The following is a 26,174-nucleotide window of genomic DNA, read 5'->3' as shown; positions in this document are numbered from 1 at the left end:
AGAGACAGAGAGAGAGAGAGAGAGAGAGAGAGAGAGAGAGAGAGAGAGAGAGAGAGAGAGAGAGAGAATGAATGAGGCAGAAAGTTTGCTGAAAGAAATTATGGCTGAAAACTTCCCAAATCTGGGAAGAGACCCTCATCTCACACTGTACACAAAAATTACCTAATATGGATTAAAGACTTACATATATGACCGAAAACTCTAAAACTACTAGATTAAAACATAGGAGAGAAGCTCCATGACATTGATGTAGGCAATGAGTTTTTGGATATGGCCTGTAAAGCACAAACAACAAAAGAAAAAACAGATAAATGGAATTACATAAAGCTAAAAAGTTCAACATGGCAAAGGGAAAAATCAACAGAGTAAAGAGACAACTAATGAAATGGGAGTTGGGCATAGTGGCTCACATTTGTAATCCCAGCACTTTGGGAGGCTGAGGCAGGCAGATCACTTGAAGTCAGAAGTTTGAAACTAGTCTGGCCAACATGGTGAAACCCTGTCTCTACTAAAAATACAAAAAGAAGCTGGATGTAGTGGCACACACCTGTAGTCTCAGGTACTCAGGAGGCTAAGGCAGGAGAATTGCTTGAACCTGGGAGGCAGAGGCTGCAGTGAGCTGAAATTGCACTATTGCGTTCCAGCCTAGGCAACAGAGTGAGACTCCATCTAAAAAAAAAAAAAAGGAGAAAGAAATGAGAGAAAATATAATAGTCATTTCTCATTACAAATGGGCAATGGGTGTATTCTGCTCATGTACCCCCAAACCTAAAATCCAATAAAAAAATTAAAAAAAAGAATGCTATTCAAAATGTGAATTGAAATAATTCACATTTATTTTAATAAATTATATCTTTATTACAAAAAAAAATGTCCAACACCACCAATCATTAGGGAAATGTAAATTAAAAACTGCAATTAGTTATCACCTCACACTTGTTAGGATGACTATTATAAAAAAAATCAACAGGTAAGTATTGGCAAGGATGTGGAGGGAAGGCAACCTTTATATATTGTTAGTGGTACTATAAATTGGTATGGCCAATATGGAAAACAGTATAGAGATTCCTCAAAAAACTAAAAATAGAACTACCATAGAATCTAGCAGTCCCACTTGTGAGTATGTATCTAAAAGAATTGCAATTAGTTTCTCAAGAGATATCTGCATTCCTGTGTTCATTGCAGTATTATTCACTGTAACTGTATGGAACTGTAAAATATGGAAATAACTAGGTGTTTTTTGATGGATGAATGGATAAAGAAAATGAGATGTGTGTGTGCATATATATGTATATATGTGTATGTGTATACTATAGATACATACTATATGGTATGTGTATACATATATGTAAACAGTATATATAGTATACATATATGTAAACATTCATCTCACAAATTTTCATTTATAAGATGATTAAGTACAGCATAGTAACTATAGGTAATAATGATGTATACTTGAAATTCAGTAAGACAATAAATATTAAGTGCTCTCACCACACACACACACACACACACACACACACACGCTAATTCTGAGGTGATGGGTATGTAAGCCTGATTCTATTGTTATTACATATCAATAATTGTTGTAAAAAATCATGTGGTACATCTTAAATAAATACAATTTTTGATAGTCATGCCTCAATAAAGCCGGAACTAAAATAACATTGCTTTTGTATAGTATCTTTGTATACAGAGATCTTACTAAATTAGTGCTACTGTGTTTTATAGATGCCTGAGACTTTTCTGCTTAAACTGGAAACAAAGGACAGTTTAAATTCTTCCTATTTCATCTTTATATTTTTTGTTACTCTTTATTGCCTTATTTCAATACCTGGTACTTCTAATATATTGTTGAGTAGAAGGGTGAGGTTGGACTTTCTTGCCTTTTACCCAAATGTGGATGGAAGTCATTTAATATTTTACCATTAAGAATGATGTTAGTTGAAAGATTTTGTAGATGCTCTTTCTCATTTTTTTTTGTCACTATAGTGGTTGCTGTTCTTCCTCTTTCCTGCATTTTTCATTATTTGAACTTTTAAAAGTGTCCATTTGCATTTTTCCACTGACATTTTTGGCATACCCCTTTGCATTACTTTTTTTTTTTTGAGACGGAGATTCGCTCTTGTTACCCAGGTTGGAGTGCAATGGCGCAATCTCGGCTCACCGCAACCTCCGCCTCCTGGGTTCAGGCAATTCCCCTGCCTCAGCCTCCTGATTAGCTGGGATTACAGGCACGCGCCACATGCCCAGCTAATTTTTTGTATTTTTAGTAGACATGGGGTTTCATTATGTTGACCAGGATGGTCTCGATCTCTTGACCTCGTGATCCACCCGCCTCGGCCTCCCAAAGTGCTGGGATTACAGGCGTGAGCCACCGCGCCCGGCTGCATTACTTTTTAAATGATTGTTTTCAGAATTACAACATATGCCTCTAAATTTTTGCAGTTTACCTAGAGCTAATTAATTCATATAAAATATAGGGATTCTGAGATAATTATGTTTATTTTCTTCCTTCCACTAAGTCATCATGTGTCTTACATCTCTATACATAAATATCCCACAAGACAATATTAGAATTTTTTATTTGCTGCTTTGTATAAATTTGAAAGGAATTAAGAGAAATACAGTATTTTTCCTTAGCTTTATTGAAGTATAATTAACAAATAAAAATCTCATATTTTTATGCAGTACAATGTAATATTTTGACATATGCATACATTATGAAATGATTAAATCAAGCAAATTAACATATCCATCACTTCACAAACTTATAAAACTTTTGTGATAAAAACATTTTAGATCTACTCTCTTAATTCTTAAGTATATTTTATTATTAAAATAGTCACTATGCTGTACAACAGATCACCAGAAAAATATTGTATGTCTTTTTATTAAACTAGATATTTACCATTTTAGATTATTTTCATATATTCCTACAAACAAAAGATTACCTTTCTCCCCTTGATGTTCTGCTTCTTGGTTGTATGATCAAGGTCACTGCTGTAACAGTATCTTGATTCTACAGGAACAAACGAGAGGCCCAGAGACTGTCTTCCAGAACTGTCCATCTGTGAAAGATCAGGGCAGAGCATGTTTGCACTGAATTCCAGCCTTTAATAGTTGGGGCTGCCCTTAGGAGAATTTACTGCTTCCACATCTAGGAGGTGCTTGCATGAGGACTGAGCAGGCTTCTAACAGTTTCCTAGAAGGTCGTAGGCTTCAGATAAGAAGTGGAGCATCAAGTGGAGAGGTTTAGTGGTTAGCACTGGAAGCAGGAAACTGACAATGTAGATTGGAATCACCCAGTGCAAATTGCTTGAACTCCTTGGTCTCAGTTCTCTCATTTGAAAAAATAAGGGTAATAAAAACGCCTCATAAAATTGTTATAAGGATTAAATGTGTATAAACTGTTAAGCATAGTAGTTGTTGGCATAAGGCGACTCTGAATGAATGCTGGTTCTAATTATCATAGTGGTGGTAAACCTGCTTTCTCAAAAGACGGGCTTCAGGGGTTGAGATAAGAGATTCTAAAATTAGGATTAGCAAGAGAATTAGGGAAAAATGGAGTCTTTGGGTTGAAAATACCTATGTTCTACCACTTCTCACTATACGATAAGGAACCACTCAAGAGACAACTCTTCAAGATATCAATGGCGAGAGATTATTTCTTATCTGAGAATCATCCAAATATCTTTTTTTTTTTGAGATGGAGTTTTGTTCTTGTTGCCCAGGCTGGAGTACAGTGGAGTGATCTTGACTCACTGAACCCTCCGCCTCCCAGGTTCAAGCTAATCTCCTGCCTCAGCCTACTGAGTAACTGGGATTACAAGCACCCAGTACCACGCCCAGCTAATTTTTGTATTTTTAGTAGAGATGGGGTTTCACCATGTTGGCCAGGCTGGTCTTTAACTCCTGACCTCAGGTGATCTGCCCGCCTAGGCCTCCCAAAGTACTGAGATTCCAGGCATGAGCCACCGTGCATGGCCTACATCTTTTAAAATTTGTATATCTTCATAAAACCTTCAAGCCACTTATTTTCTTAGTTTTTCTCTGATAATTAGTATATATGTGTTTACATTTTTTATTATTTAACATTCAACTTTACATCAAGTTCTACCTCATATTCCCCTAAGGCACTTAATGGTACACCTTATAAATACCAAAACAAAATTCTTATCAATAAACACATATTGAATAGGTAAATCTAAGGCTAGTATTTTACATCTGAAGTTTAGTATTGAATATTTCTTAATCATAACTATCATAGTAAACTTGTAACCAGTATTTATTTGTAAAAATATTTGTTATATTGTGCTCTCTAATAATTATTAACAAAGGTTATAGAACTGTGAATAAACACTTAGAGACAACAGAATAAATTGATCACTTGAGAATTGACAGAATCTGGAAAGATGAGTTGTTTTTGTGTGTGAATTGAACTGCTCAATATCCACTACAGAAAATGATGATGTTCCATAAGGCTTTTGAATTCACATTTGAATCTCTAGAGTCTTTTTCTCAAGGGAAAACAAAAGTAAAATATAGCTATATAACCATCGTGGGTTTTTTTTGTTACTCAAAGATGAATGAGTTCTCATTTCAAGAGGTAAGACTTTAGCTTTTGTTAATGAATCTGATGTATTGATTCTCATTCACCATTTGAGAACACTTTATTCTCTAAAGTTATATCTGTACTCACAAGCCATAGGGCAGAAACAGGGCAGATATAATCAAGCACTCAGCTAGTGAACAACTTTGACTAAATTTCTCTGTTTCCACCATCAGTTTCATGAATAAACAGGAATAATCCAGTTATCAGAATTCCTTGTCCATTTACCCGTAAGACAGAAACCCTTACAGACTTTCAACACTATTCAAACTTTGCACTGTGCCATATGCTAATAAAGTCACTACTTTCAAGATATTTTGGGCACTTACTGATAAAGTAATAAAATTTATAAAGTTATAAAGATTTTAATTAAATATTTCAAAATGTAAAGCTATCATAAATATTTGCAGAAAGACTTACTTTGTTTATAGGTCTGAATGCTGTTAGCTTCAAGGTAACAACATATTAGACAAAGCTTGGCATATAGATGAGGGTCAACATGGCCACTAGTTGGGTGTCCTTCTTCAATTTTTAGGTTATACTTTATCCAGCTATATATTATGTTGAAAATAATATTATTTTATTCTTTGCAACTCCAATTAGAAAACAATGTTACAGTAAAAGCTATTTGATTTGTTCAAATAAATGTATATTATGTACTTAATATTAATCATACTTTTTGTATAGTTATTACATTGATATTTCAATCTACTTGAAGAATAAAACAATAATATATTCCATTATTAATATTTTAAAAATATTTAATAAATTTATGTGACCTAATTCATAACCCTAATTAGAAATTCCTTTCTGATAAGAGTTAAAAACACATTTTTTCCTTTTTAAAAAATTGACTTATTTTACTGATACATATTGTGAAATATGTAACTAACCAAATGTCTCTTACATATTAGCTGTGAGAAGGCATAAAGGATAAAATGTTATCCACTCATTTCCAGGTGTATTGAATGCCATGGTATATTATTTAACTTTATTTATTGTATAGTTACTAAGAAAATGGATAGTCAGACTTCCTAGAGTTCATATTCTAACTCCACCATTTGGCATGTAACCTTGAAAAAGTTACATAACCTCTTTGAAATTCTGTTTATGCATCTATAAAATAATGACGAAATGAATACTCTTTTATGGAAAGTGAATCAGACAAAATTCCTAGCCCTCTGCTTATCATTTAGTAAACATATAATAAATGTTAGCTACTACTTAAGTCTAATAAACAGAAGTCTATGTGTATATATATATTTATATATATAACAGTCCTTTTTGTTATTCTCAACTGCCCTATATTTTTATTCTTTGGTTTTAAAGACATTTTAAGTACATTTTTGGAAACAATATAAAATAGTAAGAAAAAGACATTATTTGGAAGAAGTTTTCTGGTGTTTGTGCTAAAAATAATTTTAAAAACAGACTCATTATTTGATGTAAAAAATGTACTGATGCTTGAGTGTCTTCATAATGACTTCTAATGAAAATGAAACCAACAAGTTTTTATTTCTTTAATGTGCTGTTCTCATCACAGGTTCATTTGGCAGCAGCTACTTTGTCTCATGGACTCCCTGGAGGATGGGAATCACACTGCTGTGACGGAGTTCATCTTACTGGGCTTAACAGATGATCCGGTTCTCCGAGTCATCCTCTTCATGATCATCCTATGCATCTACCTGGTGACCATATCTGGGAATCTGAGTACAATAATTCTTATCAGAATCTCTTCTCAGCTCCATCATCCTATGTACTTTTTTCTGAGTCACTTGGCTTTTGCTGACATGGGCTATTCATCTTCTGTCACACCCAACATGCTTGTAAACTTCCTGGTGGAGAGAAATACAATCTCTTACCTTGGATGTGCTATCCAGCTTAGTTCAGCATTTTTCTTTGGGACAGTCGAATGCTTCCTTCTTGCTGCCATGGCCTTTGATCGCTTTGTGGCAATCTGCAGCCCACTGCTTTATTCAACCAAAATGTCCACACAAGTCTGTGTCCAGCTACTCATAGTGGCTTATATCGGTGGCTTTCTTAATGCTTCCTCCTCTACCTTTTCCTTCCTTTCTTTATTCTTCTGTGGACCAAATCAAGTCAATCATTTTTTCTGTGATTTTACTCCTTTACTTGAACTCTCCTGTTCTGATACCAATATCCCTGCAGTCATTCCCTCATTTTCTGCTGGCTCCATCATTGTGGTCACTGTGTGTGTCATAGCCGTCTCCTACATCTACATCCTCATCACCATCCTGAAGTTGCGTTCCACTGAGGGGCGCCATAAAGCCTTCTCTACCTGCACCTCCCACCTCACAGCGGTCACTCTCTTCTATGGGACCATTACCTTCATTTACGTGATGCCCAAGTCCAGCTACTCAACTGACCAGAACAAAGTGGTGTCTGTGTTCTACATGGTGGTGATTCCCATGTTGAACCCCCTGATCTACAGCCTCAGGAACAAGGAGATTAAAGGGGCTCTGAGGAGAGAGCTTAAAAATATTTTCTAGCGATGTCTGTTCTTTTTATAATGGTTGACACAGTAATGTTCCATAAATAAAATAACAAAAGAAATTGAATGTCTGAAATATAGCTAGTCATATATTATGACCAGCATGGAGCTTTTGTTAGTAGTGAGTGAATTTTCAGCTACCAACTAGTAAATCAGAGGCACATATTAAATTACCTCTATAAAATTAAGTTAAATTTTAATTTAAAAATCAAGTGTTTTTATATTTAAAAAATATACAATCTATTGAAAATTCTTTTTAAGTTATATTTTTTGAAAGAAGTTATCTGCTGTAATATGACTTGAAGACATATGAACTAAAGAGACAAGTCATCTGCTCCCTACACACCTAACAGATACTGTTGATACAGGGGTAAGAAAACTTTAGTAAACACTTTTATTTATAAATGGGGAATACAGGAGTCACATAGCAATCACTATCCCATAACATTTACAAAATTCAACTGGATACAAATTGCTATTTTCTTGATCATGGCCCAGACATGCTCCCTGTTAATAGGTTCTTTCTCTCTTGGCTCTGCCCTCTGGGCTTTTGGTTCTATCCTCCGAATCATCCTTCCTTTTCCACAAAGTAAAATAAAATATGTTATAGCTGAATAGTCTGGATAATTGAAGAGAATTTAATAGAGACTATAAAATTGTGGGCAGAGTTTAGGAAAAACTTCAAAGGTAATGCCATACCTCCGGGATCGTGATCTGCTGAAAACCTGGAGGGCAAAAGGTGTGGGCAGTTACTAGAACCTGGAGAGCTGTAATGAGAGGACTACCTGTCAGGAGCTGTGGCATTTGGTGGAAGGTCACAGACAACCCAGGTGACCCAGAAGCAGAAGAGTCAGAGAAGTACCTAAGCCTCTGTCTCCTCTGCCAGTGTCTCCCAGAAATCAGAGACAAGGGAGTCTGTTGATACAGTCCACATAGGTCAGTCTCTTGGGATTATATCAAGGTGGAAATGGGTAGAACACTGTGGGCTTCTCCAACCACAGTCGAATGAAACTAGAAATTAATTCAAGAGGAATTTTGGAAACTATACAAATACATGGAAATTAAGCAATATGCTTCTGAGTAACCAGTGGATCAATGAAGAAATTAAGAAAGAATTTGAGAAATTTCTTGAAACAAATGATAATGGAAACACAACACATCAAAATATATGAGATATAGCAAAAGTACTATTAAGAAGGAAGTTTATGGCTATAAGTGCCTACAGCAAAAAAGAGAAAAAAACTTCAAATAAACAATCTAGCAATGAATCTTAAAGAACTAGAAAAGGAAGAGCAAACCCAATGGTAAATTAGCAGAAGAAAAGAAATAATAATAATTAAAACAGAAATAAATGAAATAGAAATGAAGAAAACACCACAAAAGATCAATGAAATGAAAAGCTTGTTTTCTGTTTTTTTTTTTGTTATTGCATTTTAGGTTTTGGGGTACATGTGAAGAACATGCAAGATAGTTGCATAGGTACACATGTGGCAGTGTGATTTGCTGCCTTCCTCCCCTTCACCTATATCTGGCATTTCTCTCCATGCTATCTCTCCCCAACTCCCCACTCCCCGCTGTTCTTCCCCTATTCTCCCCAACAGACCCCAGTGTGTAGTGCTCCCCTCCCTGTGTCCATGTGTTCTCATTGTCCAACACCCGCCTATGAGTGAGAACATGCGGTATTTCATTTTTGAAAAGTTTGTTTTTTGAAAAGTTAACTGCAGCCTCAACCTCCTGGCTTCCAGTGATCCTCCTGTCTCAGCCTCCTGAGTAGCTGGGACTACAGGCATACATCACCATACTGGGCTGATTTTTAAATTTTTTGTAGAGATGAGGTTTTACCATGTTGTCCAGGCAATTCTCAAACTCCTGGTCTCGAGCAATTTGCCCACCCTGGCCTCCTAATATTTCTTTTAATAGGTACAATGTCTCACTCTGTCACCCAGGCTGGGGTGCAGTGGTATGGTCATAGCTCACTGCAGCTTTGACCTCCAGGGCTCAAGTGATTTTCCTGCTTCAGCTTCTCAAGTAGCTGGGACCACAGGTGTGCATGACTAACACACACCAAACCATGCCTGACTAACAAAATGTGATACTCCATACAATGGAATATTAGTCAACCTTTAAAAGAATAAAATTCTGATGCATGTTACAAAATGGATGAACCCTAAGAGCATTATGTTAAGTCAAAGAAGCCAGTCACAAAAGACCACATGTTATAAGATCCCATTCATATAAAATGTCCAGAATAGGAAAATCCATAAGCTTGGGAAGATTCATGTTTGCCAGGGGCTGGCAGGAGGTTGGAGTTGAAAGACGGGAAATGACTGCTAATGGATACAGGGCTTTTTGGAGTGACACAAATATTCTTAAATTACATAGTGGCGGTGATTGCACAAGTGTGAATAAACTAAGTACCACTGAATTATATAAAAGGCAAAAAAAAAGAAAGAAAAAAAATGTGGTACATATACACAATGGAGTACTATTCAGCCACAGAAAAGAATGAGATGCTGTCATTTGCAACAACATGAATAGAACTGGAGATCACTGTTAAGTGAAATTATCCAGGCACAGAAAGAGGAAACATTGCAAGTTCTCACTTGCTTGTGGGAGTTAAAAATCGAAACGATTGAACTCATGGAGATAGAGAATAGAAGGATGATTACCAGAGGCTGGGAGGAGTAGTGGAGGGCTGGTGGGGGAGGTGGGGATGGTTAATGGGTACAAAGAAAGGATGAATAAGACATATTATTTAATGGCACAAAAGGGTGACTATAGTCAATGATAACTTAATTGTACATTTTAAAATAATGAGTGCAATTGGATTGTTTGTAACACAAAAGATATATGCTTGAGGGAATGGATACCCAATTCTCCATATAATTATTTCTCATGTAGTCTGTAAATATATGCACTTACTATTTACCCCACAAAATTAAAAAATTAAAAATAAACTATTCTCCAATGTACTCAAGGAGATACATACAAGGTTGTTTATAATGGCGTTGAAAGCTCATCAGAAGACCTCTCTTGATTTTTACTCTCTTTGGTCCAACTCTATCATATCTACTTCTGTCCCTTTGTTTTTATTCTTAGTAAATGAGATCTCTATTCACTCAATCAGGCCATAAAATGTGGAATCATCCTTAATACCTTTTATTCACACTTGCTCCTTTTCCTGGGTTAAAGGATCACATCCTATTTAAAATAATTTAAGTGGAGGGTTAGAGGGTTACTAGGTATATAATGGGAGTAGACAACTGGAAAAGTGGCTATATTTGTGTAATAAATATCTTGCATATTTTGCAGATGTTTCCAATATTCATACTTTACACACACACACACACACACACACACACACTTCAATCCTAAAGGACTGCTTGAAACCGTAAGAAACCAAGTATTATTTTTTTAGGGACTGAGTATTAATTACATGAACCGAAGAGTTGGGGACACTGAAATTTTAGTGACTAACATAGAGTGAATTAGGAAATTGAATTTAACTAACGAATCAGCATCATAAAAAATGTTCCCTTGGCTATGAATGAAATACATGATACAAGGACAGGGGAAGCTATCTTAGACATATCAACTCTCACAGTTACTTTAATTTGAGGATAAAGTTATTTCTCAGAATAATTTATTTTTTCTTCAAGATAGTCAATTTGTAAGGAGTTGAACATACAATAATCAAAACCATATTCTTAGTCAACCACCCTATTACGTTTTACCCTTTATAGGTATACATTACTGATGTCACATGTGAATTATCTCAGTGGACTGTCATATGATAGGTTTTACTAGAATTGAGTATGAATTCTCAAGTTCTGACATCTGAACTAGGCATAGGACGTGAATAAGAATATTTTTGTTTAGACATAGACCCAAACCAGAAACGAAGTTTCTATTTCAAAAAACATAGATGTATGAAAGATAGAAATGAAATTAGAGTAGGACATAAGTGCTTGTATAGCATGCGAAGAAAAGTGGTATGTGAAAATATGACCTTCTGTCAGTTTCCAGCTCTGCCCCTTGTGGTGTATGGCACCTTAAGCAAGTTACATACAATCTTGGATCTTTAGTTCCATTACTTTGCAAAGAGAATATTACTATACACTTCACAATCGTCTTGCTTTAAATTATGTCATGTATATAAAAACACAAAGCTCTATTTGGCAACAACCAGTTGCTTAATAATTGAAAGTTTCCTTGATGTAACTGACTTAAATCCCAGTTACTTAACTACTGAAAATTTCCGTGATGAAATTGACAAATATTTCTGTATTTGTGACCCTGGACAAATATGTCCATTGATGCATACTTCACCAATAGGTAGGGAATCTAGGAAATTTTCACTGTGCAATAAAACTATGTTTATGCCAAGTTTGATACACTTGGGATATATCACCTTAAGTATATTATCTGTTTGGGGAAATTACACTGACATTTCATAGGGATTGAAAATTGCATGTACACATAATTATGTAAAAGTACGTGTCTGAAGTATTCTTTAAATTCTCAGGGGTTCCATTTATCCTTTCATTTTATGATTCCAAAAAGGAATCACTACTTTTGGCTGTCATTTTAGTTCCTAAAAAATTGTTTTAAATCTATATGTATCTTGTTGAGAAGCTCACTGTGACTAATAAATGGTCCATGAGAAAGGCTTTAATGAGTAAAAATTACCCAAATTCCATCAGAGAATAAATTGTTTCTAACACATCCCACATTAACATTTTATTCATATTACTTGAACAGGACCTGTAATACTTTTAAATTTTTCCTTAAATTATTTGTTTTTAAGGAAGTTTTATCTTTAAGATTTGACAGAAGAAATAGTATGTCTGAAGTTTGCTCAAAGCAGGCAAATGCTGAGTAAAGGAATGTGTGGAGGTGTAGATTTTATATATAACTGTATGTATGTTTAAATGACAAAAATAAAATCATTTAAACAGATCTGAAAATGTAAGAGTTATGCAAGAATATTCTTTACATAACTTATCTTACTACTATGAACATTTGAAAGTGCCTGAATGTCCATTGAATTTAATATGTTAACTTCAAAGTATGCAATGCTATGGAACTATTAAAAGAATGAAGTTGATTTACATGTATTCCACAAAATATTAAGAAAAAAATCAAGTTACAGAAAATATAAATGGTGTGTGTAATAACTATTTTTGTTAAGGAACAACATAGCTGCTTTTAACAGCAAAATATGTATTTCTGTTTTAAACGATAGCAAGATATCCGTATTGCTATTTCAAAATTTTTATTTTAACTTGCATAATCATTAACTAGTTCCCTTTAATGCCTGCCTGTCTTGTCTTATGAAACTTGTTTTTATGAACATAGTGATCTCTCTTATCTCTTTAAAAACTTTAATTATAATTTATATTGTGAATAAATTTTTTCTTGAGTATAAGTTCTATTTTGTTTCCCTCTTATGAATTGCTGTTTTTAAAGTGTTGTGTGACTATCAATTTTGAGCTCATCTTTGCTGTTATTTTCTGCTCTATTGCCAACAACCTCTTTGTAGGGGGAAATGTAGACGCATCAATTTTCTTATAGATTTTAGCTAAAGTAGGAGAAGGGCAAAACATTCAGTCAGGAAGTGTGCTACTGTCTAGTCTTCTGTGTTTGATTCCTTTCCTCCAGAGTACTGATGAGGCTTGGATAACATAATCCTGTCATAGATGCTTGGTCATTAGGAGGAGATGTGATGTTAAGAGCTTGGTAAGCACTTTGGAGGACAAACGGGGAGGATTGATTGAAGCCAGCAGTTCAAGATCAGCCTGGGCAACATAGCAAGACTACACTTCTACGATAAAAATAATAACAATAAATAAAAACAGAGCTTGGTAAAGCAGTCTAGCTGCTTCCAATGAAGCACCAGAGCTAAACCATTTGTTGGTTGCCCTGATGTCCTTTCAGCTTCTGAAACACTTGTTAGTGAACATTGCTGGTGCTGGGCCCACTGGTTTTTGACATTATTCTTTTATTGGCACACATATACATTCTGTATATATTTTTATTTCTTCTGATTGTACATCTCTGAGTTTTTAAGATACCTCTCCTTGATTTGGGAAAACAACACACTTATTTACCATTTAAAACATGTATCTATTTTTTAAATATATACACATAGTATATGTATATATGTGTGTTTCTGTAATTGTTTGCTGTAAGCTTGTGTATATTGATACACAAAATAATAAGATTATATAATGTTCCAACACAATATATAATTTCTTAGGTTTTTTGTAGTGTTGAAGGTTATTGCATGTGGTCTGCCTTTTTAAACCTGAAGTCTTTCATAAATTGATGTATATTACAAAATATTGACATAATTATAAGGAAAAAGCATTGAAAGAAATAAATTTATAATACTATTTTCCTTCCACAAGAGTTGATTTACAATTGGTTAGAAATGCAGAGACAATATATTCCTACTTTATAAATCTCTGTGTAGAATAAACATGCACATCCAAAATTTTCTCAATGTATCCTCAGATTTTTCATTTATTTTTAAATAAAGTTTGTTAATTTACATTATAGAAGAACATAAAACATTTCTGATAGTTTTAAAAATGTACTGCTGTAAAGTTGTGCATAAGATTAAATAAAAATTAACCTACTTCTATGTCATGTCAGTCATTTGCATAGTTTGTTTTCTCTCATCCTTTTTAATCACGTTGACCAAAGCTTTTTCTATTTGTCTAATAGAGTAGCTTTTATCAGAATGATACGCCTGCCAAGAATACATATGTGCTTGCTAAAATTAAAGACAAAAACTGTTTTAAGGCATTAGAAAGCAACCAAAGCAAAAAGACTTTAGAGGAGCAAAGATCTTAGAAAAAGAGAAAAACAGATTGAGGTGAACTTGAGATTCTCTGTCACATTTCCTCACAGCCTGAGACTGAGAGACAAAGCAGAAAGTAGTAATTCTGAGTTGATAGCCTCATGGGACAAAGTGGATAAAATTTGTCTAATAATACTATGGCTAGAAGAAGAGGAGTAACTAATACTCTAGAGAAATGAATATCAGAGAGATGTAAGGCTTTTTGTTCTGAAGGCACTTGTCAATTCTGAAGCTACACAAAGGGAAAGGTTAAGAAAATTTTAAAAAGCATCTATGAAGCTAAATAGATAATTAGAGATTTAAGCAATCTTATGAAGCTAAGAACACAAAAGTAAAATTTCAGAGCCTGTCAAAAAGATGCCCTTGTAAAAACATCAAGTATTCCATTGGGATTCCTTAAAGAATCTCAGTTCAGCAGAGAAGCCAAATCTATTTAAAAAAATGAAATAAGCAATAACCGAAATTGAGAACTCAACAGATGAATTGAACAGCAGATGACATACAATAAAGGGAGGATTAGTGAACTGTAACAAAGGTCAGTACAAAATATATAATCAGAAACATGAAGAGAAAATAGAATGTGAGAAAAAGAGCATAAGATATGTGTATAAAACACTAATATACATGGAATCAGAGTTTCAAAAGGAAAGGATAGGAGATAATGGAAAAAAATACATAAATTTAGAATTTTAAAATAAAGAAATTTGGGGACATTAAAATAAATCCACTCATAGATTCACAAAACACCATTAAAACCAATCAGGATGAACACAAAGAAAATCATATTTACATTTTAGTCAAACAATTAAAAATGAAAGACAAAGAATATTTTAATCTTAAAAGCAATCAAAGGAGAAAAAACACATCACTTTCAGAAGAGTAATAATAAAACTGATAGATGAATTCCGAATAGAGTCCATAGAAACCAGAAAACAATATAATTACATCTTATTTCTATTCTTCCAGTAGTCATAACTCTTAAGGTTCTAACACACTGTTTACATTTTCTACTAGTGTCTATAATTAATTTGTTTCTAAATCCTGACTTTAAATTAGATAAGAATTTTAGCATATCTTTACCTACCTTTCATTCTGCTTTTACCTCTGCCCATCTTGCTTGTTAAATCATCAAGAAATTATGGGTGGGTCATGGTGGCTCACGGCTGTAATCCCAGCATTTGGGAGGCCAAGGTGAGTGGATCACTTGGGGTCAGGAGTTCAAGACTAGCCTGGCCAACATGGTGAGACGCCCCATCTCCACTAAAAATACAAAACTTAGCCAGACATGGTGGCACATGCCTGTAATCATAGCTACTCGGGAGGCTGAGGCAGGAGAATCACATGAACCCAGGAGGTAGAGGTTGGAGTGAGCTGAAATCGCGGCATTGCACTTCAGCCTGGGCAATGAGAGAGAAACTGTCTCAAAAACCCAAAAAAATCATGAAATTTAGCTACAAATTAATATTTTTGATCAGTAATTATTTAGACTAACAAATTACTTTCAGTTGTTTCATTGCTCACTCCTGATTTTTTGTCTTTTCATTTATTTAAATATCCTTTTATGCCTCTAAGTAAAGTTGTATAATTTTTTCCCAGAAAGCTCTTATGTATTAGATTAATTCTCATGTTATTTACTTGTTGTTGCTGTTACAAATGACATCAATGGTATCATTTTTCCTATAGCTATTTGAGATATACTTTACATGAAATGAAATGCACCTACTTTAACTGCACAATTCAGTGAGTTTTGGGAAATATATACTGTTATGATGTAAATGGAATATTTTTGAATTATATTTCCTAACAGTTTATTATTAGTGCATGGAAAAGCAAATAGCTTTATATTTTAGTCCACTATCACTACATAGTCACCTTGCTTACACTGTTCATTAATTCTGGTACTTGGTATTCAGATTATTTTGAGTATTCTAAAATAACTATATCACCTGCAAATGATGACAGCTTTGTTTCTTCCTTCCCATACCTTATACTTTTGAAAATTAATTTTTTAAAAATCACCTTTACCTTCCTGGAACAAACCTAAGTTGGCCATCCTGTGTTTGTTTGCTAGTACCTTGTGGAGATTTTGGCTGTTTTTGCTCACTCCTGCTTCTTGAGCTTCATGTGTTCCCCTTAGGTTCCATCTCTCTTCACCCAGAAAAGTAAGGTTGTGAGTAATAAAATTTCAGTCCTTCAATAATATAAAACATCTTTCTGTGTGTTACTTTTCCACTCCCACTTCCTCATTTTCATGCTTTTCTGGGTCTCCTACTAGACACAGGTTGGAACTTCTCAACTGATTACCCACATATCAACATAAAAAAAAATTTTCATCTCTTTGACCTTTTGTGTACATTTTAGGCATTTTCCTCAGCCGTGCTTCCAGCTCACTAATAGAATCCTCCCTGTGTCCATTGTCATGTTCAACCCATCCATTGAGGGCTTCTTTATTTCAACAATAACATTTATATTTTCCAGCATCTCAGGTTGGTGTTTATGCATATAATATTTTCTCATATTCCTCTGAGACATTAATTATGTTTATTTTAAAGTGTTTATTCTAATTACCTTAACTCTGTTTCCTTTGGAGTTGGATATTCTGATGATTATATTTGATGTTTCTCCTTCATGATGTTTTTTTCCCTCATTAGCTGTTTCTTGTTGTTTTCTCAGCTTTATTTATACCTCTGGTTTTCTATTTGTCTTTAAGTGAATGCTCATAATCTACAGGTCACATTTTGTTAAGCAGGCTTACAACTCAATTTACCTTGGGGAGGTCATGTGACTCTACTGTGACATTCTGCTTTCAAAGAAAGAACAACATAAATTCCTCAAATTATTGATGTGCTAGTCAGCATATAACCTGCTGATGTCGAATTGATTTATTTTTTAAGATTAGCCAAAACATGAAGTTCTACTGTTCCACCTGCATGTAGATTTTTTTAGCCTGTATGATATAATACATAGCTAATGATTATAACTTCTGTATTGTACCCTCCAATGAAAACAGAACAACTCCAGTATAGGGAATCTCTCTCTCTCCCTTTTTAGATTATTCTATAAAAACCTTTCACCTACTGACAGACTTCAGAACACCTCCAACTTTGTTGGTGTGTCTTCCTGGGTCAATCCTCACATTTGAGGTTCAATAAACCTTTATAAATTTTTTTTCTGTCTTGACAGCCTCAATTTTGGTCAACAGTACCATAAACTCTCACCACCAGGAATGTTCTCAGCCACCTCCAGTGCCCCTGAGAGAGTTAACAGAATGTACTGTCAGGCAGAGAATCTCAGGAGCTGGGCTTCTGGACCTGTCTGCTTCTCATTCTCCCTGAAGCTTCCAGCCACTTGGAATTGGACTGCCCCCGGGCCCAAATATCCCCTCACATCTCCCTCCCAGGGGATGTGGGAGCAACTGGTTCTTGCTTGGAATAAATTGGAGTGGGTCTACTCCAGAACGTTTTCAGCAGTTTTCTCCTAACAGGCATGTTAGGTTGTGGTTCTTTCCTTAACTGAATTCCATCTACTTTTCATCTTTCTAGAAATATTCATAATTTGGAGCCATTAAAAGGACCTTTCCTTTTTCTGGGTTTCCAGCAGTGCCTTGAGTTCATTTATTTAATATATCCTTCTTAACATAAATTTGGAGCAGAGGCAGGTGGACATACCATACGTTCTCAGGCTGCCAACTTAATACAGTCTTTAAGTGGGAATCACTGAATACTCCTTTATGAACACCTTGCATATTCCCTGTTGCAACTAAGAGATGACACCAAAGGCAGATGCAAGGCATGTTGAAATGTAAAATAATTAACAACAATCTGAGAATGCCTCAAGGATAATAAAAAAATTAATTTTAAAAATAAATGTTAAAAGGGAAAAAATGATTTGGAACTGAGAGATGTGAATCGTGCAAAGGAAGGAACACCTTGCACCTTCTCACCATTTGGGTTTTAGAATAGAGATGGGAGTACTCCAGAAAGAAGTTTACTTATAGGCAAAAGTGAGCTGGACAGAAATGATAGGGAATAGAAGGGAAATCATGTAGGGATTTGCCTGAGTCAGTCTCTGCACAAGCAAAAAATTTCACACACAGGCATGAAGAAAGTAGGGGAAAGGAAGTTGTACAGGAGTCTGTCTGGAAGAGATATAATCAGCCCCAAATTCTTGGTGAAAATTTGATGTGTTATGCTTCAGCCTCTGTAGTTTGTCTCCAAGATACTAGTTTTTATAAAGAAAAAATTGTCATGGTATGACAGAGAAAGGAGGTTAGCAGCAGATGTAGGTGAGTGAGAAAGCCAGAAAAAAAGGAGGAGTTCAGAACAATAAAGAAAAGGTATCTCTTACAAGTATAAAGTGGGGAAGGAGGCTAGTTAAGAAGATAAATGGAGGAAGTATATCTTTTGTTCTTTCTTTTGTGTCAGTTTTGAAGCTAGTGATTGGTGGGAGCAAAAAAAAAAAAAAAAAAAAAAGAAAGAAAAAATTGGACCAAATCCTCTGGTCTGCCAGAGAAAAATAAAAAGCACACAGAAAAAGTGACAAGGACTTAGACAACATGATAGCATGATAGAAAGGGTAGGGGATCAATTTGAAAAAACCATAAATTAAAATCAAGATTCCAACACTTACTAATAGTGTAGCCTTGGGCAAGTCGATCAGGTCATTAGATTCTCGTATTCCTCATATGTACAGTATAGATAATAGCAGAGCAGGTCATTCTTTGGTAGTTAGTGGAATGATATCCATGGACTGTTTAAACTATTATGTGTTACATGACTTCATAATAACACTATAAAAATTAATCATCTTTGTAAGATGCATGGAACCAAGACTAATGACCATTCATTAGCCTTTGGAATGATTAATAAAGAAAAATAATTGTTGGGTATGATATCTCATGCCTATAATCCCAGCACTTTAGGAGGCTGAGGCAGGAGAATCACTTGAGCCCAAGAGTTCAAGGCTGCCACCGTTGAACTCTAGACTGGGTGAAAAAGACCCTGTCTCAAAAAAAAAAAAAAAAAAAAAAAAAAAAAAAAAGAAAGAAAGAAAAATAATGAAGCCTTTATCATAACTCTTATACCAAATATAATGTGAGGTACTTAAATTACTGATGAAAGGAAAATTTTTATAAAATAGTTCCTGTTGATAAATGAAGAAGGAATGACATAAGTAGAATACCATCATTTAGTATACCTGAATGAAATAGTGGATCTAAGCAAGGACAATCAAGGGCTGTTTAAAATTACTAAGTGAAATAATATGAGGGACTTTATATGGAATGAAGCAGGCTGAGATCCGAACCTACTGATTTATCTTAAAAACATGGAAAGGACAGCCAGACATTCTGTGCCTCATGGTATGATGCAAAAGGAAGTTTATGACCCTGCTATAAAATTTCTTGCCAAAAATCTAACCTGACTCTGATAAAGACCCTATTTAGATCTACCCATCGGTTTATAAACTACACAGGTTTATAGGAAGTCATTAAAGTCACAGCTCTGCAATCAGCAAAATACAGAATGCAGAAAATGCTAAAAGACTAAATAACCAATTCTTTCAACAAAAATAATTGCACAAACGAGACAAGAAAGTGATGGCTTTAAGAAAAACATAAAATATAACAACTATATTAAACAGGTAGACCTTGTTTAGATTTTTTAAAACTCAAACAATTGTAAAATAGAAATTCCATTTGACCCAGCAATCCCATTACTGGGCATATATCCAAAGGATTATATATTATTCTACTATAAGGACATATGCACACGAATGTTCATTGCAGCACTGTTTAGAATAGCAAAGAACTGGAACCAACCCAAATGCCCATCGATGATAGACTGGACAGGGAAAACATGGCACATATATACCATGGAATATTATGCAGCCATCAAAAACGATGAGTTCGTGTCCTTTGTAGGGATATGAATGAACCTGGAGACCATCATTCTCAGCAAACTGACACAAGAATATAAAATGAAATACTGCATGTTCTCACTCATAGGTGGCTGTTGAACAATGAGAACAATGGACACAGGGAGGGGAGCACTACACACTAGGGTCTGTTGGGGGGAGTAGGGAAGGGACAGTTGGGGGTGGGTAGTTGGGGAGAGATAGCATGGGGAGAAATGCCAGATATAGGTGAAGGGGAGGAAGGCAGCAAATCACACTGCCACGTGTGTACCTATGCAACTATCTTGCATGTTCTTCACATGTACCCCAAAACCTAAAATGCAATAAAAAAATAAAAAAAAACCAATTTTAAGAAAACTGGAGAATTCAAGCACTGAATATTTGGTATTAAAGAATTACAAATTTTTATGTAATAATGGTATTATTATGTATTTATTGTTCTTTAAGAGATATATACCTAATTATTTACAGATAAAATAATACTCAAAACTTGTTTCAAAATAAGACTGTAGAGTGGTGGGAGTGTTGTAAAAGAAATAAAATGACCAAAAATACAAAAGAATTAGCCGGGCATGGTGGTGCATGCCTGTAATCCTAGCTATTCACGAGGCTGAGGCAAGAGAATTGCTTGGACCCGGGAGGCAGAGGTTACAGTGAGCCAAGATCGCAACACTGCACTCCAACCTAGGCAACAGAGTGAGACTCTGAATCAATCAATCAATCAAATGAGCAAAGTGTGACTAATTGTTGAAGCAGTCAAGGGACCAAAAAGGTCTGTTATACTATTTTCTCTACTTTTATATTTTCTATGAGTTTTAACTTAGCCATTATGCTTTATAAAATTACCTGCCCTCTATTTTTTCTACAATCTCTTTCTGTCATTCCAATTAGACATATGTTGCACTTTCTCATTCTGTTCTGCACATCGGGTAACTTCTTTTTCATTCTGTGCATTTCTCTCTCTCTCTCTCTTCCTTCCCCTCCCCCCCCACACATTCTGGGTAATTTCTAAGCTCTGACATATAGCTAATTAGTTCTCTCTTCAATTACATAAAATCTACTGTTTAACCTATTTTTTAGAGTGAGTCTATGTTTTTTATTCCTAGAATGTCTTTTTATTCCAATCTGTGTGGCCTTTTCTTAAACTTCCTTTCTTGAGTTTTTTATTCTTTTATTTCTTCAAAAATACTAATTAATGTATTATAATGTTGATTAGATCACTCTGCTAACTGAAAATCCAAGTCTGCTTTCTGATACATCTGCTAACATATTTTTGGTTTGTTTTTGTTGTTGGTCCTGGTGGTGCTGGCTTGGTTTTGGTTTTTGCTCTTTTATGGTTTTTAAATTGTGAGCACATCCTTCTTTAGTAGGTTTTATTGGTATTATTCTGTTCAGAATGGATGGAGTCTGTATGCACAGTATGTCCTTCAAAACCTTCAAATAGGTTTTGTTTATTTCTGCCAGCTGCCTTCTATATTACTAGCTCAGGATGTTTTTTTGTGAGGAGGGGAGTGGAATAGTGTTACAATTTTATTCTTTGCCTGTAATATCCAGTTGGTTTACCACCATTTCTTTAAAAAACAATTCTTTTTTTTTTTTTTGAGATGGAGTTTCGCTCTTGTTACCCAGGCTGGAGTGCAATGGCGCGATCTCGGCTCACCGCAACCTCCGCCTCCTGGGTTCAGGCAATTCTCCTGCCTCAGCCTCCCGAGTAGCTGGGATTACAGGCACGCGCCACCATGCCCAGCTATTTTTTTGTATTTTTAGTAGAGACGGGGTTTCACCATGGTGACCAGGATAGTCTCGATCTCTTGACCTCGTGATCCACCCGCCTCGGCCTCCCAAAGTGCTGGGATTGCAGGCTTGAGCCATCGCGCCCGGCCCAAAAAACAATTCTTTTCTATCTAATTTTCTTGGCACCCATAACACTGTTCTCACCCTAAACTATCAATTATTTTAACTTTTATCTTTGGTTCAGGGAGTAGGTATGCTGATTTGTCACATGGGTAAATTGCATGTCACTAGAATTTTGTGTACAAATGTTTTTGTCACCAAGGTAGTGAGTATAGCACTCGATAGGTAGTTTTTCAACCCTCACCCTCTTCCCACCCTTCCCCATCAAGTTGACCCTGGTATCCATTGTTCCCAACTTTGTGTCCATGTGTACTCAGTGTTTAACCTCCACTTTGAGAAGATGCGGTATTTGGTTTTCTGTTTCTGTGTTAATTTGCTTAGGATAATGACCTCCAGCTGCATCCAGTTGCCACAAAACACGATTTCATTTTTTATGGCTGCATAGTATTCCATGACGTATATATACCATGTTTTATTTTCCAGGCTAACATTAATGGGCATTGAGGTTGAGTCCATGTCTTTGCTATTGTGAGTAGTGCAATGAACATATCCATGCATGTGTCTTTTTGGTAGAACAATTTACATTCCCTTGGGTATATATTTATATTCCTTTTGGGTATATCTAATATTTACATTCCTTTTGGTAATTTATATTCCTTTTGGGTATATCTAATAATGGGATTGCTGAGTCGAATGGTAGCTGTTTTAAGTTCTTTGAGAAATCTCTCAAAGTATTGCTTTTCACAGTGGCTGAACTAATTTACATTCCCACAGGTAGTGAATATGTGTCCCCTTTTCTCCACAACCTTGCCAACATCTGTTATTTTTTTACTTTTTCATTATAGCCATTCTACTGGTGTGAGGTGGTATCTCACAAAACTGTGGTTTTGATTTACATTTCTCTAATGATTAGTGATGTTGCTTGTTGGCAGTGTACATGATTTCTTTTGAGAAGTACCTATTCTTGTCCCTTGCCTGTTTTTTAATGGAATTGCTTTTTGCTTGTTGATTTTCTTTAAGTTTTTAGAGATTCTGGATATTTCACCTTTGTTGGATGCATAGTTTGCAAATATTTTCTCTCATTCTGTAGATTGTCTATTTACTCTGTTAGTGATTTCTTTTGCTGTGCAGAACCTCTTTAGTTTAATTAGGTCCCACTTTTCTATTTTTATTGTTATTGCAATTGCTTTTGGAGAAATCATTATGAAATCTTTGCCAAAGCCTATGTCTAGAATGATATTTCCTATGCTTTCTTTTAGGGTTTTTATAGTTTTAGGTTTTGCATTTAAGTCTTTAATCCTTCTTGAGTTGATTTTTGTATATGATGTTAGGAAAAGGTTCAATTTCAATCTTCTGCATGTGATTGGTCAGTTATATTATTATTGTTTAATAATAATCTTCAATACCATTTATTGAGTGGGGAGTCCTTTTCCCATTGCTTATTGTCAACTTTGTCAAAAATCAGGTGATTATAGATGTGTGGTTTTAATTTCTGGATTCTCTAACCTGTTTAATTGGTCTATATGTCTGGTTTTCTTTCCTTTTTTTTTTTTTGAGATGGAGTCTCACTCTGTTGCCCAGGCTGGAGTGCAGTGTTGCGATATCAGCTTACTGCAACCTCTGTCTGTCTCCTAGGTTCAAGCGATTCTCTTGTCTTAGCCTCCTGAGTAGCTGCGATTACAGGCACATGCCACCATGTTTTTTTTTTTTTTTGGTCCAGTACTGTGCTATTTTGGTTACTGCAGCCTTGTAGCATAGTTTGAAGTCTGGTAGTGTGATAGTGTGATGCCTCTAGCTTCGTCATTTTTTTTTTTTTTTTTGAGATAGTGTCTTTCTCTGTCACCAGGCTGGTGCAATCTTGGCTCACTGCAACCTCCGCCTCCCAGGTTCAAGCAATTCTCCTGTCTCAGCCTCCTGAGTAGCTGAGACTACAGGCATGTGCCACCACACCTAGCTACAGCTAACTTTTGTATTTTTAGTAGAGACGGGGTTTAGTAAAGACCAGGATGATCTCGATCCCTTGACACCATGGACCACACGCCTCAGTCTCCCAAAGTGCTGGGGTTACAGGTGTGAGCCACCATGCCCAGCCTAGCTTTGTTCTTTTAACTTAAGATTGCTTTGGCTGTTTGGTCTATTTTTGTTCCATATTAATTTTAGAATAGTTTTTCTAATTCTATGCAGAATGATGTTGGTAGTTTCATAAGAATAGCATTGAATCTCTAAATTGTTTTAGGCAGTATGGCCATTTTACAATGTGTAGTCTTCCTGTCCATGAGCTTGAAATGTTTTTCCATTTGTTTGTTTGTTTCTCTAATTTCTTTCAGCAGTGTTTTGTAATTCTTTTAGAGAACTTTCACCTCCCTGGTTAGCTGTATTCCTAGGAATTTTATTTTTTTGATGACTATTGTGAATGGGATTGTGTTATTGATTTAGCCCTCAGCCTGGACATTATTGGTGTATAGGAATTCTACTGATTTTTGTACACTGATTTTGTATCCTGACGTTTTACTGAAGTTGTTTATTAGTTCTATTTCTATGAGATTTTGGGCAGAGACTGTGGGGTTTTCTAAACATAGAATCATATCATCTGTGAAGAGAGACAGTTTTACTTTTAGGATACATTTTGATGCTACTTTCTCAACATGGGGATTTTACAGACAGGGAAACAATAAAATTTGAACCCCAAATCCATATTTGGTACAGACTTTGGTCCAAAATTCCCAAGAGAGAGTTTTTCCCTTTTAAAAGGTTTAATAGTTTCATGGATGAAAAATCGACTTTATACTACCATGCCAAACAACACTTTAATATATATTCCTCTCTGCAAATAACCACAAGGTACAGTTATTATAGTTCCCATTCAAACTCCGGGAGGTTTAAACAGCTGGACTTACAAAAATGTAGTGTCTTAGAATCCGCTACACCCCCACTAAGAGCAAATATTTTAACAGCAAGGGGGCCACATTTTACCCCCTTAAGAGATGAAAGTACCAAACTCTTAATGACCAGCTTCATGTGGTGAAGAGTGTGTTGATGTGTATTGATAGTTGTGCTGATGCAAGAGCTTGAAGCAAATATCTTCTCCTGAAATTAAGAAGCAAGAGCTCATCATATTTGTGTGTGACAACCAATAAAAATGCTCCACTACCACATTACAAGGAATAACTCATTGTTTTTTCAGAATAGAGTCAGATTGTATTGTCCTGTGTTATGTGTCTACTTTAGGCTTGTCAAGTTTGGTGCATCCTAGGGCCATGCTAGGTCTTTCTGCACTTTTGACATTAGCAGCACACGAATTTTAGACAGAATGTAGTGAATTTGGGGTCAGACAGGCCATATCCCTAGTCAAGTTGCTCTCAAAAGTGATTGATAAAACACAATAGAAATTTCAAGCTCAAGAGAGCTTGTTGTCAAAGAAAGATAGAGATTTTGATTATGGCTTAGACACCGATTGATTACCTCTTGGGGATATCACCCCCATACCAATAGCCAAAAATGCTTGGCATCAGGATTACAGTAGTTGTAGATAAAGCCTCAATAGAGGTTTGAGTTTCCTTTTTTCCATAAGGCTTATTAGTGTTTCTGAAATATGCAATGCTCACAAATCTTAGGTTTTACAACTTCTCTGTTTTGCATTTATATTATCTGTATGTGTTGTATTTTTATAGGTTTTTTTTTTGTACAAAGGCAAAAGTTTCCAAAAGGAAACTAAGGGAGGGGCTTTCGGGTTGACATTTGTTATTTTTAGCAGGTAACTTATGAAAGTTGACAGAAAAATTTTTTATTTCTATGTGGTCACAGATGGCATTAACCATCCTATAAATATTTCTCACACACTGACCATGTGCCAAAAACTCACTAAGGAAACAGGAAGATATACAGGTAATCATAGCCACTTTTCTCTGCTAGACATCTATCAGGCATAGAAGTAAAGGAGATTTAGTGTTTCCCTTCTATAAATATGAAAAATGATAGGAGAATGCAGAGTTCTCCTACAAATGCCCCAATGGACAGTATCCTACATGACTTTCTAATAGCAGGGTTTCCTGAGTACAACACCCAAATATCTTTCCACTTCTTTCCTTCACCAACATATGGCTATAATAATCACAGAGTTATCTTTGCAAAATAAGATAAATAAAAATATTTTATAATGTTGGCCGGGTGCGGCGGTTCACACCTGTAATCACAGCACTTTGGGACGCTGAGGTAGGCAGATCACTTGAGCCCAGGAGTTCGAGATTAGCCTGGGCAACATGATAAAACTCCATCTCTACACTCAAAAATTATATACATTTGGATGGGTCGTTTGCAAAAAAGTAGGGAAGTGTACCCTTGCAAACCAGGACAACCTTGATGGTCAATCCTCTTATAGAAAGTGGTAAACTGTACAAAGTAGCAAGTAATGTTTGCAA

General features: G+C 35.4%; 1 protein-coding gene and 1 long non-coding RNA gene across 2 annotated transcripts in view; one reads left to right on the top strand and one right to left on the bottom strand.

Annotated features, from left to right (window-relative positions):
- The window catches only part of LOC118145810 (uncharacterized), a 165,278-nt gene that overhangs the window by 93,653 nt on the left and 45,451 nt on the right, over positions 1–26,174 (bottom strand). Inside the window, exons 3-4 of the long non-coding RNA XR_013523287.1 lie at positions 2,955–3,071; positions 548–669 (exon numbers count right to left, since the gene is read on the bottom strand). This is a non-coding gene — a long non-coding RNA (uncharacterized LOC118145810). The remainder of the gene's footprint in view (positions 1–547; positions 670–2,954; positions 3,072–26,174) is intronic.
- On the top strand, positions 4,568–10,096 carry LOC100389826 (olfactory receptor 5P76). The gene is made up of 2 exons (XM_002754980.5): positions 4,568–4,609; positions 6,156–10,096. The coding sequence occupies exons 1-2, from the start codon at positions 4,590–4,592 to the stop codon at positions 7,120–7,122; spliced, it is 987 nt and encodes a 328-aa protein (XP_002755026.4). The 5' UTR covers positions 4,568–4,589; the 3' UTR covers positions 7,123–10,096.

Source organism: Callithrix jacchus, chromosome 10 (assembly GCF_049354715.1).
Source record: "Callithrix jacchus isolate 240 chromosome 10, calJac240_pri, whole genome shotgun sequence".
Lineage (NCBI taxonomy): Eukaryota > Metazoa > Chordata > Mammalia > Primates > Cebidae > Callithrix > Callithrix jacchus.
Note: the sequence above shows the minus strand (reverse complement) of the source record. Positions and strands in the feature narration are given on the sequence as shown.